Consider the following 14,025-nt stretch of genomic DNA (forward strand, 5'->3'; position numbering starts at 1 on the left):
GTAGTAGGCCAGGAAAACCGCCAAGGTTTTTTAAATATATATTTTTGTTATCTCTGGGGTTGTTGACTGCCAGGATTTGTGGTTTGGCAGAGTGGAAGCAGGTTTTTTGCTTTGTTCCCTTGTGTCAACACAGTGGACTGGTAGATCAAAAAACCTATTATTATGATCTTGCATGCATGGGATATTGGCAAATAATTCCAGCCACAGCATGTCTTTGTCATTACTGTTTGCTTTGAACATGCTGTCAGTTTCTAGGAAGTCTGAAATGATTTGTGATTCTAGGAATAAAAGAAATATAGGAAGCTTCCTTGTGCTCAGATTATTTAGCCTTCTGGCCTAGCACTGTTAACACTGGTATCAGTCCATTAGAGCAGTGGTTCTCAACCTTTTTAATGCCGTGACCCCAAACCGGTCGTAAGTCGAGGACTAAACCGGTCGTAAGTCGAGGACTAAACCGGTCGTAAGTCGAGGACTAAACCGGTCGTAAGCCAAGGACTACCCAACCAGTCATAAGTCGAGGACTTTCCCTGCCCGGGAGCGCCGCGCATGCGTGGTTCTGCCCCCTGCACCGGCCGAGGCATAGCTGGCAAGTGGCAGAGACGGAGCAGGCCGACCACCAGCTGGCCCAGCCCAAGGGAGGTAAGGCACCCGCCGGAAAAGGGGAAAAAAATGGCGGACAGCCTTGCTTGGCGACCCCCGTGAAATGGTCGATCGACCCCAAATGGGGTCCCGACCCATAGGTTGAGAACTGCTGCATTAGAGCATAGGACCCCAACCTTTTTTCCACCAGGGACCGGTTCCATGGAGAAAGGTTTTTCCACGGATCAGAGGGTGCCTGGTTTTGTGTGCTGCCTGCATGTCGCAGGTGAGGCTTTGCTTGTTTGTGCGGACTGGTTGCTGGCATGCGGTGCCCCGATACTGGTCCACGGACCAGGGGTTGGGGACCCCTGCATTAGAAGGCCCCTTATCTTGGATAGAATGGCATTCATTGCAGCACTTAATGGGTGGCCAGGTGGCCATAGGGATCCTGCTGCTTTCAACAAAATGACAAAAGCAACATTGTGCCATCATACTGCAAGGTTTGCCTCTTTTGTATACAGATAGTCCTCGACTTCCAACAGTCCATTTAGTGACCGTTCGAAGTTACAAAGGCACTGAAAAAAGTGACTTATGACCATTTTTCGTACGTATGACCATGGCAGCACCCCCATGGTCACATGATTTACATTTGGATGCTTGACAACTGGTTCATATTTATGACGGCTGCAGTGTCCTGGGGTCATGTGATCCCCTTTAGCAACCTTCTGACAAGCACAGTCAATGGGGAAGCCAGATTCACTTAACAACTGTGTTACTAATTTAACAACTGCAGTGATTCACTTAATAAATGTGGCAAGAAAAGTCATAAAAATGGGGCAAAACTCACTAAACAAATTTCTCAGTTAATAACATAAATTTTGGGCTCAATTATGATCGTAAGTTGAGGGCTACCTGTATATGTATGACATCATGATGCCCCCCCCCTCCGGAAAATATTGGACTTGGTTATAAATGCCGTGAAAATCCCAGGAAAGAATGCCTACTGCATTCTACCCTAGCTGTATGCTGGCTGAAACTTTCAAGCCACTATAAAGTGTTACTTAATGGCTCTGTACCTGAAAGATATATTTTGAATTGATTTACTTTTCCCATTCTGTTATTAGTCCAAGTTTGTAACTTCTTAATTTTTTTAGGAATGTGTTACATTGGCCATTTCAAATTTCTCTGACACTGATCTTCGCCATTCATTATAAATATCTGCTAAAAGAATAGGGATTTCCCATGTGCATTTTTGGAGACGTCCCAGTTGATTCTGTCAGGACTGTGTCATCTTTTGCTATCACTCTTTTTCCTCAATTTTGGACTCCCTTTCTGGTATCTTTCATACAGAAGTGCTGAAATACCACCAGCCTATCAAATACTTAAGAGCCAAAGGCTTGACAGCCCAAGAAAACAACAGCCAATCGCCAGACATCAACATACCAATCAGCCAATAGGAAGGCACCTCATAAACACGACTCATAGAACGGCCCAAAGTACGTATTCCAGTAAAGAGAAATTCCCTGAAAATGGGCTCCAGCATGAGTCTGAAAGCTCGGAAGAGTAAATCTCTGGTCCTGGTCAGATTCGATTTCGTGTCATTATTCTGGGACACATATATTTGCCTTCATTTGTGAGAGGGACTTTTGTACAACAAGGGACTATCTTTTCTTGTAGAATTTGCTGTATAATAAAACAATTCAGGCCACTACAGGTAGTCCTCGTCTTACAACCGTTCGTTTAGTGACCATTCAAAGTTACAATGGCACAAAGAAGTGACTTATAACTATTTTTCACATTGTAACCATTGCAGCATACCCATGGTCACATGATCGAAATAGGGACTCTTGGCAACTGGCATGGACTTATGAGAGTTGCACCGAGTCCCAGGATCTTGTGATCACCACTTGTAATTGTTCCCAGCCAGCTTCTGACAAGCCAAGTCAATGGGAGAAGCCAGTGTCTCTTAATGACTAAATGATTCATTTAACAACTGCAGCGATTCACTCAACGGCTATGGCAAGAAAGCTCATAAAATGGGGCAAAACTTACTTAACAATTATCTTGCTTAGCAATGGGAAATTTTATGAAATTTATAAAATTATAAAAGATATTTACCGTGTTAGGCAAAGGCATGGTCCCCATTATATCTAGGTTCATGACAGACATACATAGCTAGACCTTCTATATATGCTGGGCAAAAATAAAGAAACCCCCCCCCCAAGAGTTAGAGGACAGAAGTCATAGAACACATTATATATTGGGGCATGACATAATGTAACATCTGTATACCTCCCTTCCTCAAAACCCTGAGGAAGGTGGACTGCATATATCATTCTGGTATATATGCTGTATACTAGCAGTCAAGTTTCAGAGGAGAGAACAGTAAAGTATTGTTCCAGGTTTTTAGGTAGTCAGCCAGATCTTGAAGGCAAGACACAGCTGGTACAAGAATAGGCAGACATCAAAGTTATCCCAGTGTTTGAGTGCTTTCAAGCAGAAATCAATTATTGGAGGCTCTTGGCCACCACCCAATACAGCTGATGTTGAACACAACTAGATGCCGAAAGCAAGAACCTACTCCCAAATAGACCATTATCCTCGGGTATTCTACTATGTTCATGGTGCTCTTTCAGTTTACCACTCCTCCATCTCTCTGCAGCTGTGTTAGAAATGCTTGTGGATGGGGTGGCTCAATCTCTTTTCAAGATGGGAGCTGGGGGCCTTGGTTTGGACAGTAGGCTATTAGGTCTGAACAGCAAAAATCGGCATGATCGCTAGGCGGCAGCAAAGACATATGTGCCACTTGCAACTTTTGGCTGCCATCTAGTGTTTTTCTTGGTTTTGCAGCCCAGAGCTGCTTGGACTCTTACTGGAGCTTGCCACTCCAAACCCAAGTTTGCACAGTGCCTATAATGGGCAGAAGGAATGACCTTCAGGGATAGGAGAAATAACTGCTATGAAGATTACCTCCCCCCCCCACCGCAAATGAGTTTGGAGCAGCATTGTAATCTGAGAAGATGGCTTAGATAAGACTCTCCCTAGTTCTCATGAAGATAAAAAGGGAGGGGGGAGTGTATTCAGACCTACAATTTTATGTTATTATAATTGTATAATAAAAGTAGTGGTTTTCTTGCCAGGGTTTTTCAAAAGTGGTTTGTTCTTGCCTGCTTTCCAGGGCTGAGAGAGAGAGAGTGACTGGCCTAAAGTCACTGACCTGGCTTTGTGCCTAAGACAGGACTAGATCCAGGTCTCCTGGTTTTAAGCACTACCCAAAACTGGCTCAAGGAATAAAGAAATAAGCAAAGAAAAGAAATATAGGAAAGCCTTACAAGTAGTCCTCAACTTACAACTGGTCGCTTAGTGACTGTTCAAAGCTACAACAGACCTCCCCAGGGATACTTGCAACCCAGTTCTGAAATTACAGTGGCCAGCATTCCTATTTATGGTTGCTTGCGGTGTCCTTGTTATCCCGTGACATTTTATGACATTTTTGCAATGTCACGTTGTCATGTCATGCAATGCAATGTTAGGCTTCCAACACAGGCAGGACACATCTGTCAACAGCAAGTAAATACTTTCTACTTATCAGGTGCTTTTCCAGCACTATTTCTGAGAAAGCGCTGGGTTCGACTAATTTCAGATATTTTTTGGCTGGCATTTACAGTGATTTCAAAACCCATGAAATCAATAAAACAAAAAGCCAACAGAACCAAACAACTCAGCCCAACAGAACTGCACCCAGAGAGGTTTTTCCAGCCACATACCTTTATTCGACATTCACCCAGCCTGCAAGTCATGACCCTTTTTCCATTAGTTTGTTGTTGTTCTGCCAAAATCCATCTTGCAATTTTTGCAAAATGTTTTCTTCCCCAGTAGAAAAGGTTTCTGAGGTGTTGTTGGGTGTTGTTTGTTTTTTACCAGTCTCAGGATGCTTCACAACTTCTTCTGAGGTTTTTGAAATTATTCTTTGAGATGGCTGAGGATGATTGTGCTGGTGATGGGTTGCCATGTTTACTCTTGCACATTTTCCCATCAGCTGAAGCATCCTAAGCTGCCCACAATTCCCCATCTGAAAGGGGGCTATGGAAGAGTTTCCTTTCAGGAATAGCATGGATATGTGGGAAGCTGGGAAGGCTACAAACCATGGGGGTCGGGGGTGATGAAAGGCATGCTTTCCCAAATACACCCCATATCCAGCTCATAAAATAAATAGTGGAAGGGGGAATTAGGAGGATTTTATTCAAATTCTTTTCTTTAAAATATGTCTCAAAAGCAAATTCACTGCATGAGAACTAGTAGGAAAAAAATACAGAATAATTTTTTGCAAGACTCAAGTTCAGTGTTTCTCAACATGACAACTTTAAGATCCGTGGACTTCAACTCCCAAAATTCCACAGTCAGAAGCTTAACGTTGCTAAGAAACTGCTCAAGTTTATCTTTATATCCATTTAAAAAACAAACAAAAATATTCATTGGGAATATCGAAAAGCACCAAGGAAGAGAAACTAAGTTTCAGTGGGGATGGTTAGTTAAAATAAATGGAAAGTGTCTCAATGAGCTATGAAATAATCACATGTCATTTCTAGGAAGGCAAAGAATATGCCCTACAGTAGGGCTCCCCAACCCTGGCAACTTTAAGATTTGTGGACTTCAATTTCCAGAATTCCCCAGCCTTCTGGGAGTTAAAATCTACAGGTCTTAAAGTTGCCAAGGTTGGGGACCCCTGCCCTACAGTTTGTCTCCTGGTTATTGTTTCCAATCGTACTTCCTTACAGCTCCTGAATACATAACTGGCAACTCCCTTTCCACTGGAATTAAACATAAGTATAGGGCAGAGGTAGGCAACCTTGGCTCTTTTATGACTGGCTGGCTCAGGAATTCTGGGAGTTGAAGTCCTCGAATCATAAAAAAAGCCAAGGTATAGGGAAATGTGTATGCGCCACCTGCTGTATATTATGTCCATTGCAATAAATATAAGAAATAGGCTTCATAGCTAAATCCATATTTATTCATTACCAATGAAAAATTAATAATTTGAGAATAGCAGGATAATTTATGAATCAACACTGAACGTGTTTAATTTCAAACTCTAGTTAGTGATTTTCTGCACCTTCTTTCCCCTTACAATAGTTTATAACTTGCCTAGTCTGATTTCTCACATGGTCAAAAAAGAACATTATAAAAACTTATAATGTATAAAAAATGTATAACAAATTATAAAAACAATGAACAGATGAGGACTGTTCCACCTTCACAAAACAGGCACCCCTCCCAATACTTACAAAGTGGACAGTTTTGCTGCCATACCTTTAGATTTCTTATTGAAAAGCAGAATATTTGCTGGAATTCTTGTGCTGTAATTGTAACCTTTCTTCTGATAAATACTTTTAAAGAGAGCTATAAGATTCTTATTCTTAGGATTAGTTGTTTCCTATCTAGAGGGCAAGGACAGATGTATTGGACACTTTCTGAGGATACCCAGAAATTTTATTGAAAAGTATTAAAGGCAATGCCAAAGCCACCAGCAAAGCAAGACAAAAATAAATGAGGCAATTTTAATATTAGAAAAGAATGACAATTAGAACTATAATATTCAACTTTATCTCATTTTCCAATTAAAATCCAAGGAATCTAAATTAACATCAAATGTCAGTTAGAGACAGGATGAGAGCAAACAAACTGAGACTTAAACCAAATACGTTGGAAGATATTAGTTGAAAGATAGATCAGGGATTAGGGATCCAATTTATTAGTCAAGTAACTTTTAGTTCTAGTTTTGATTCCTTAACTAAAAGCAATGAACAACACAAAAATAGAAATATTCATTTTAGTATATTTTAAGCCAGGGGTGTCAAACTGCGTCCAGATGCGTCACGGACAGGCCATGCCCACCCAGGCTCCGCAAAGGCAAGAAATGTCAAAATACGTCACGTGACACGATCGAGTTTGACACCTGTGTTTTAAGCACTGATAAAGGGTATGAATTTCAGCAAGTAGCAACACCTGACTGAAATAGGCTGGGAAGCTAAGTAGGGTTGGATCTTGTTAATACTGGATGGGGATCCTCAGACAGTATCAAGCAGTAGGCTAGACTCGTGGGCATCTGTTTCTAAATATGCTTTGTCACAATGCAAGCTCTATTCCAGGGCTTTTCAACCTTTTCACCCATTGTACCACTTTTAGGATATGGCAATATCCGAGTACCACCAGTCGCCTAGCAAAGTGTCAAAAACTTGACCCCCAAAAAAGGGAAAAAAGTGATAAAGTACAGATAGTCCTCAACTTACAACAGTTCGCTTAGTGACTGTTCAGTTACAATGGCACTGAAAAAAGCCCCCCCCCAAGCCACAGCCAAGCAAGACACCTGCCTGCCCACCCGGTGGCGCTCTTCCTCCTCTCGAAGGTTTTCATTGTTGTGAGCATTTCTGTTGAGGATTGGCAGTGGGGGTGGGGTGCTTGGTTTTTATTCCCCCCCGTCTGCTGGGTGGTTGCAGCAGGTTTTGGTCACTTCACATGACCCTGGGACACTGTGACCGTCATAAATATGAATCAGTTGTCAAGCATCTGAATGTAAATCACAAGACCCTGGAGATGCTGCAACATTCCAGCTGATTGGTGCTTCTTCAGGGCTCAGCAGAAGTACCAGGATCAGCGCCGAGCTACAGCTGGAGCCTGTCACTGATCCTGGCGCTTCCACTGAGCCCTGACAGTCCTGAAGAAGCACCAATCAGCTGGAGCCTGGCGCTGATCCTGGCGCTTCCGCTGAGCCCTGACAGTCCCGAAGAAGTACTAATCCTGGTGCTTCCGCTGAGCCCTGACAGCCCTGCAGCTCCAGCCATCTCTCGCTCAGGCTTGTGTGGTGCTGCCACCAGATCAGCTCATTCCCCTCCCCCGCTACCACTTTTCTAGGATGGTCGCGTACCACCTGCCAGGTGCCAATGTACCACAGGTGGTACCCATACCACTGGTTGAAAAGCCCTGCTCTATTCTACCATACTTGTGGGTTGTGACATTGCATGCAAATATGTAAGGTCTAGATTTAATGTTGCAATGGGGCAGTGCATATTTCATCACATAGCCCTATGCAGACAACTACAGCTAAACAGGCAAGTTAAAAAAAATCTTGATATCCTCTAGCAATCATCCAGAATTTCAGCAATAGTTACAGAGGTCCAGCTATGTTCAGTTCTTTCCCCCTACATTTTCATTTTCGATCTCTTTCCAAGAATCCCAAAGCTTGAAAAGAAGTACCGGTACATAAGAATTGTAAAATAGCTGTAGTTGTAGCTGAATACCACTGAAATACAATATTATGTAAATATTGTTGGATTAATAGTTGGATTAATTTTGGCACATGAATTAAGAATGAATTTACTGTACCAAGTTCCTATTTCCCATTTTTCCTCCTGCAGTCTATATGTTTGCTGGGTTAGATCCAGACAATTTTAGAGTATTCTGTGCTATCCACACATTGATCAATTGTAAAATATACTAGAAGGAATTCATTTTTTTGCATTTTTAGGTTTAAACTTGTATCTCTAATATTACTGTGGATCAAAATCTCAGTGTTAAAAATGAACTGCTAGTTTTAAAAATTAGTATTTTAAATATTAGCATAGCTACTACTGCCCAAGGGGTCTTTGGTTCTACTATCTGCTGTATCATGCTAGATGATGAATAACTTTGAAGTTAAGACCAACCTACACAGAGAGACACAACAGCTTTCCATGCATACAGACCCCTAGACATTTTTCAGGAAAGAGGCAACCACATTCATCAGCTTTATCATAGAAAATATAGCATATTGCAAGAACCGTTGGGCAGAGTTACATTATGTTACCAGTGAAAGTCCAGAGCAGGGGTGTCAAACTGGCGGCCCATAGGCCAGTTGCATCATGCACAGGCCACGGCCACCCCAGCTCCACAAAGGCAAAAAATGTTGTGATATGTCACAATATATCATGTGAAGGGATCGAGTTTGATATCTGTGATCCAGAGAATGCAAGCTGAACTACAGCCTTAATTCTTTCTTAGGAGCAATGCTGATGGAGTTAAGAAAGTGTATTTCTTACTAGGCATAAAAGTTAATGCCTCTGTTAAAAGTAGGCATAAGCAGAGAAAGAGCAGCTGGTTAGGGAAAGAAAATTACCACATCTACTCACAGGAAGAGGTATGTAGAATACAAGCATCTCTCTCGTTTAGTGACTGCAAATGGTTCCAGCAAAATGGTCACTAAGTGAACATCACTGGTTACTACCATCTTATTCAGATAAAGTTCTATATAGTATACAGTGCCTGACCCATTTTTTTCCTTTTTGCCCCATCATAGGGCAGAGAGATTGCTTATACAAGTAATCTCTTCCTGAGCTGCTTTTCTCAGCAGCACAAAATGTCCCTAAAAAGTGCAAGTTAACAAGCTCATCCCTATGACTTGAATTAGTTGATTAGAATTTCCAGCTGGCTCCTGCTGCTATGGAAACTGACCAAACCTTAAATCAGTTTCACACAGAAGGCTTTTGTAGTCAGGCACACAGAAATTGGTCTTACATGCACACATTGTTCTGAAAATGAATTTTTTATCCTTGTATTTGTAAATGGTCACCATCCGAGGTAATTGCTAAGCAAGGAGTGGTTGTATTGTGCTTGATTCCTTGGACTTTTTCTGTGCAACAACTCTACCAAAGGCTTTTTGGAACAGAATAATCTGAAGTTTTCTTGTGGTTTATAATTGCTTAATCATAAACTGCTCTGAGTTTTTAGTTTTGAATATAGCATTAAACTTTCTTTTAAATAACATAAAAATAAAACCCACTAACCTGTGGGATTAGGACATCAGAATTGGAGAAGTCCATCATTCTCCACAAGTCTGCTCATTGACTGGCCTTGCTGCCTATGGATCCAGTAGCACCTAGGGCTAGGTTATGCCTCTATAGCAAAAACAGCCCTCTATTGCTCTTTTGAGTTTTCTGGACAAGTGGCAGGTCCAGCTTTATTGTTCAGCTGGGAAAATGGAGTATTTAGATCTTGTTAAAAGGCCACATTGGGTTGTTGTATCTTTTTCTAACATCTTGCTGAAGTGTCATTTAGTTTTTGAGTCTCAAGAGTTTTCCTGATGAGATTATCTACCTGCTTGAGTGAATCACAAATTGCTTATGCAGTTTGGTTCCACAATGACTGCAGAAAGGACAAGTGATTGGCACTTCAGGACCCAATTTTGTTGCCTAACTTTGCAATAAGGTGAGTAACAGACAGGTTGGGCAGGGGTTTCTTTATGTAAGTATCTGTAACCAATATGTTTCTGTTTGAAATATTTCTATATGTACATTTGTGTATTTGTTGACACATATGGGTGATGTGCAGGTTGAGCCAGCTAGATAGTCTTCTGCCTGTGTATATAAAAGATTAAGTGAAAATGGCTATAGTAGCTATGGCCATAGCTATTACAATCATTTAGAATGACCTGATATTCAGAGAATATGAAAAAGCTTTGGCAAATTATACACACTAGAGATATCAGTACTATACAGTGGTAAAATATTGGCATTAAAATCATTACCAATGTATGTTTAAAAGATTTTAGAATTACAAGAATTTAGATGCTAAGATATCAAATATGTATGTTCAGATTTTTTTTAAAACAACAAATTTGATTCTTCAACTGCATACTTTATAGTTCTGTTTTGTGTCTAAATTTCTCCTGCTCAAAAGATATTAATAATCTATAGACTTCATTAAAGTTTATTGGGTTGTCAGCTTCCATGAAATCTGAAAAAAACAGTAATATTTTTCATCTTTTGAGGGGAGTATGTGTATTATCTTAGTTAACTATATTGGTCAGGTAAGATAAAAGATTTGGAAGACTTTAACAAGAGAAAAAACATTGGCTAAGAATGAGATTTAAATGTCTTCCCATCCTCTCAATTGATTCCCATCTGCAAATATTAACCCAGGCAATTACTTTGCAAGAAGTAAACTGAAAAAGACACATTTGCAGTATAGTGTTTAATTCTGCTCTGATTCCGAAAAAGCAGCTAAAATCTATGCCTAAAATTACAGTAATGTTGTATACTTTCAGAAAAAATATACAGTCTGAACTATGAGACAGTTAGACTGATTTTTTTGAACTGAATATACTTAACAATATAATCTTTACATATTTTTCGCATTTGTAACATAATCATTTGATGTTATACTGACCACCAGGAGGCACTACATGACTGGTTTTATCCTACAGCAGCTACTCTCAAATGTGGCAGCTCAGATATTACCCAGGATCACCTTGCTAGCTGGGGAATTCTGGGAGTTGAAGTCCATGCATATGAAAATTGCCAAGGTTGATAAACACTGTCCAACAGTATTGAGACTCACCACTTATCTATGCTTTAATATGCTTACCATTATGGGGAAAAATGCAATGATGAATTGTCAGATCATTTGCTTTCTTTGAATAACAGTAACCGAGAAATATACTTATTTGTGATATCACTATCACAAGCTGGTTGAGTGGGTGTTATTTTAAGACAGAAGCTGCAACTCAGTTTCAGTTGTTAATTTATAGTCTTAGATACCCCAATCCCCCCCCCCAACAAATAAAATGATATTGCTGGACTCTTGTGAGAATTTAGTGAGTTTGCAAGATTCTGGTTTGGGGCAGCAAAAAATGGCCACCTATTTATAGTCCTCTGTATTAGAGGACTAAGACATAACACAAACCCCATGTAACAGGTTCAAATATGTTCAACATGGCACAGAATGTAAAATTTTAAAAAAAAAGATAGAACAGAGCATTTTAAGTAAATCAATGTAAACGTCGTAGGTAGAAATGCCCTTTAACTGTAAACCCAAGAAGCTAAACTCTTAGATTACTTGGTGAGACTGTCACGTACATTACCTGCCACCTGATTCATTTCAAAATGTTCTTCTACTAAAAGACCAGGGAGGTCAAGAAGAGAAGAAATAGTATAGTGAGGAACAGGAAATGTTTCCTTGGGAACTGTTCCAGTTTTATTTATCCAAATGGTTGCCTTTAAACCCGCATTCAACCCTCCTTGGATATCTGTGTCTAAAGAGTCTCCAATCATCACACAGTCCTCAGGCTGAACTCCTAGAAGTTCACAACAGTGAAGGAAAATGGATGGTGATGGTTTCTCTTCTTTCTGCTCTCCTCCAACAACAATTGCATCAAAGAATTCCTGACAGGCACAAGCTTCAATCTTTTCTTTTTGTGTCTCAGTGTCTCCATTTGTCAGCAGAAGCAAAGGGACAACTTTTTTGAGGTCACTGAGGATCTTGTGTGTTTCCTCTGTCAAAGTCAAGTATTGCAGGCGGGTGGTTTTCCAAAGAAAATAACATTCTCTAGCCAGCTTCTGATTGGCTCTTCCTCCCTTTACCTCTTGTATAGCTCCTTCCCAATGCTGGACCCTTAGATCAGTAATAGATATTTTAGATGGATCAAAGCATTCTTTGCACAGCTTGGCTTGGAACTTATCACACACCATGCTAGCTTCTCTTTCAGTGTAGTGATATTCATACTGTAAGATTTTGGTTACCTATGAAAACAGACAAATCAGAACAATGTTAGATTGGCTGAAGTTTACTTCTCCAATTTGATGCCTTCCAGTAGTGCTGGAATCTAACTTCCAAAATTCCTAGCCAACATATGCATACTGGCTAGGAAGTTTGGAAACTGTAATCTAATAGAGTTAGAGCAGTGTTCCCAAGGCTTGACTGTTTGTTACACATGTGGAGTTCAGCTCATAGGATTCCCGGCTAAAAATTGCTAAAGTTGGGAGGCACTGCTGTAGAGTCAAAGGTGAAGACTGTTGCTGATACTATTTAAAATGTCAGTGTTCATCATTTTTTCTTTGACAAGATTGTTTAGTTATGAATTGTTTTTACTATAGACCAGGGGTGTCAAACTCGCAACGTCACGTGACGTGTCATGACATATCGTGACTTTTTCCCCATTGCCGGCAATGGGCGTGGTTTTGGCATGATGCATCGGGCCCGTGGGCCGGCAGTTTGACACCCCTGCTATAGACAAATGAATAAATTACAGAAAAAGCAAATAGAGGAAGATAACGTTTTGTAGTTTTGTATATTTATATGAATGTATAGCCGTACAAACATTTTAAACAATATACAATATTTCTACGCACAAGAATATTTGTACAAACGTGTTTTGGAAAAATGTCAGTAAAGCTAATTAACAATTAGAATTCTAACTGTATTTTCTCCCATAATTGAGTTTCACATAAACATACCCCATGTGTAGAAAATTGTGTGTGGGATGGGAGGGAGGGGGAGGAAGAGGGGGGGGAGAAAGAGAATCAAATCTCTCTGTGCTTCAAGGTGCAATCCACACACACCCTACACATCCATCTGTCAGCTGTTGTTCAAGCTGTTTTGAATCATAGATTTACTGTTCTTCAGAAGACTGCTAAGGTTACATTAAAAAAAATACATATGGTTGAAATGTAAAAAACATGTTTCAAATGTTACCAGCTGTAGGTACGTTTGTAGGTTCCATGAAGCAGCAGGTTCAAATTTATCTAAGTTTCTGAGTCAGGTACAGTATTAACTTGGAGGCCTGTTATATAGTATAAAGAGCTTCTCCTTCTACCTGGGCATCTGAGAACAGAGAAATTTTCTAAAAAAAATGGGCTAAAGCTCACACATAGCAAGTGGCTTTCTCTAGGTGGTGCTATTGAAAATGTTCAATTTTCCCTGCATGGGAGGTTAACTTGACCATGAAAAGACCCTGATCAATGTGCAGTTTGAACTACAGTAAGTCCCTTTTCCGAAAGATAGCAAAGCATGTGGAAAACTTCCTACAGTATATTACTATTACCCTTTTGTTCTACTGATGCACCAGAATTGATGGGGAGCCACAATTTGAATTTAAAGGGCTTTCAAGAGCTAAAATCAACGCCTCTGTGTGTGTGTGTGTGTGTGCTAATCAGCCTCTTCCAACCTCTATTATGTGCTTCCTTTGCTTGTTTAAGTGAGGAAAGAAGAGGTCCAAATGGAAACTACCTCTGCAATGGCTCTCCTGCTTCCAGCGGCGGTGTCGATCAAAGTGTTGTCCAAGTCAAAGAAAAAGGCTTTGATCCCGTGCAACCCATAGCGGCGGCTTTGTCCGGCGCTCGCAAGACCCCGATCTGCAAGCTCTGAGTCTGGTTGGTTCATTTGCTCGCTTGGTTGGCGTAGAAAGGAGAGCGACATCCGAGATCGACGGGACCTCCGTGTCGGTCGCGGTGGCGTCTTCCGCCGCTCGTGCGCGTTAGATTTGCACACTCATTCGTGCACGTTCACTCCTGTATGTCAGGTTGCTCTTTTTTTCCCCCCACGATTCTCTTCCGGCTAATTTGGGGACGCCTGTGAAAACCAATAGAGCAGTGTTTCTCAACCTTGACAATTTTAAGGCATGTGGACTTCAACTCC

The 14,025-nt window shown here is 40.8% G+C and overlaps 1 protein-coding gene across 1 annotated transcript; it reads right to left on the reverse strand.

The window, feature by feature from the left end:
• Nucleotides 1-10,569: 10,569 nt before the first annotated feature.
• On the reverse strand, nucleotides 10,570-13,900 carry NANP (N-acetylneuraminic acid phosphatase). The gene is made up of 2 exons (XM_015816003.2): nucleotides 13,618-13,900; nucleotides 10,570-12,131 (listed from the first exon to the last, which is right to left on the reverse strand). The coding sequence occupies exons 1-2, from the start codon at nucleotides 13,804-13,806 to the stop codon at nucleotides 11,445-11,447; spliced, it is 876 nt and encodes a 291-aa protein (XP_015671489.1). The 5' UTR covers nucleotides 13,807-13,900; the 3' UTR covers nucleotides 10,570-11,444.
• Nucleotides 13,901-14,025: the final 125 nt, after the last annotated feature.

Source organism: Protobothrops mucrosquamatus, unplaced genomic scaffold (genome assembly GCF_001527695.2).
Source record: "Protobothrops mucrosquamatus isolate PMUCROS unplaced genomic scaffold, P.Mucros_1.0 scaffold393, whole genome shotgun sequence".
Classification (NCBI taxonomy): Eukaryota; Metazoa; Chordata; class Lepidosauria; order Squamata; family Viperidae; genus Protobothrops; species Protobothrops mucrosquamatus.

Excerpts from the sequence above, each read along its gene's own strand:
- NANP (XM_015816003.2), bottom strand. The coding sequence starts at position 13,806 with ATGTCGCTCTCCTTTCTACGCCAACCAAGCGAGCAAATGAACCAACCA. Across the intron at positions 12,132-13,617 it reads GCAGGAGAGCCATTGCAGAG|GTAACCAAAATCTTACAGTA; the intron begins GTAGTTTCCATT and ends CTGTTTTCATAG.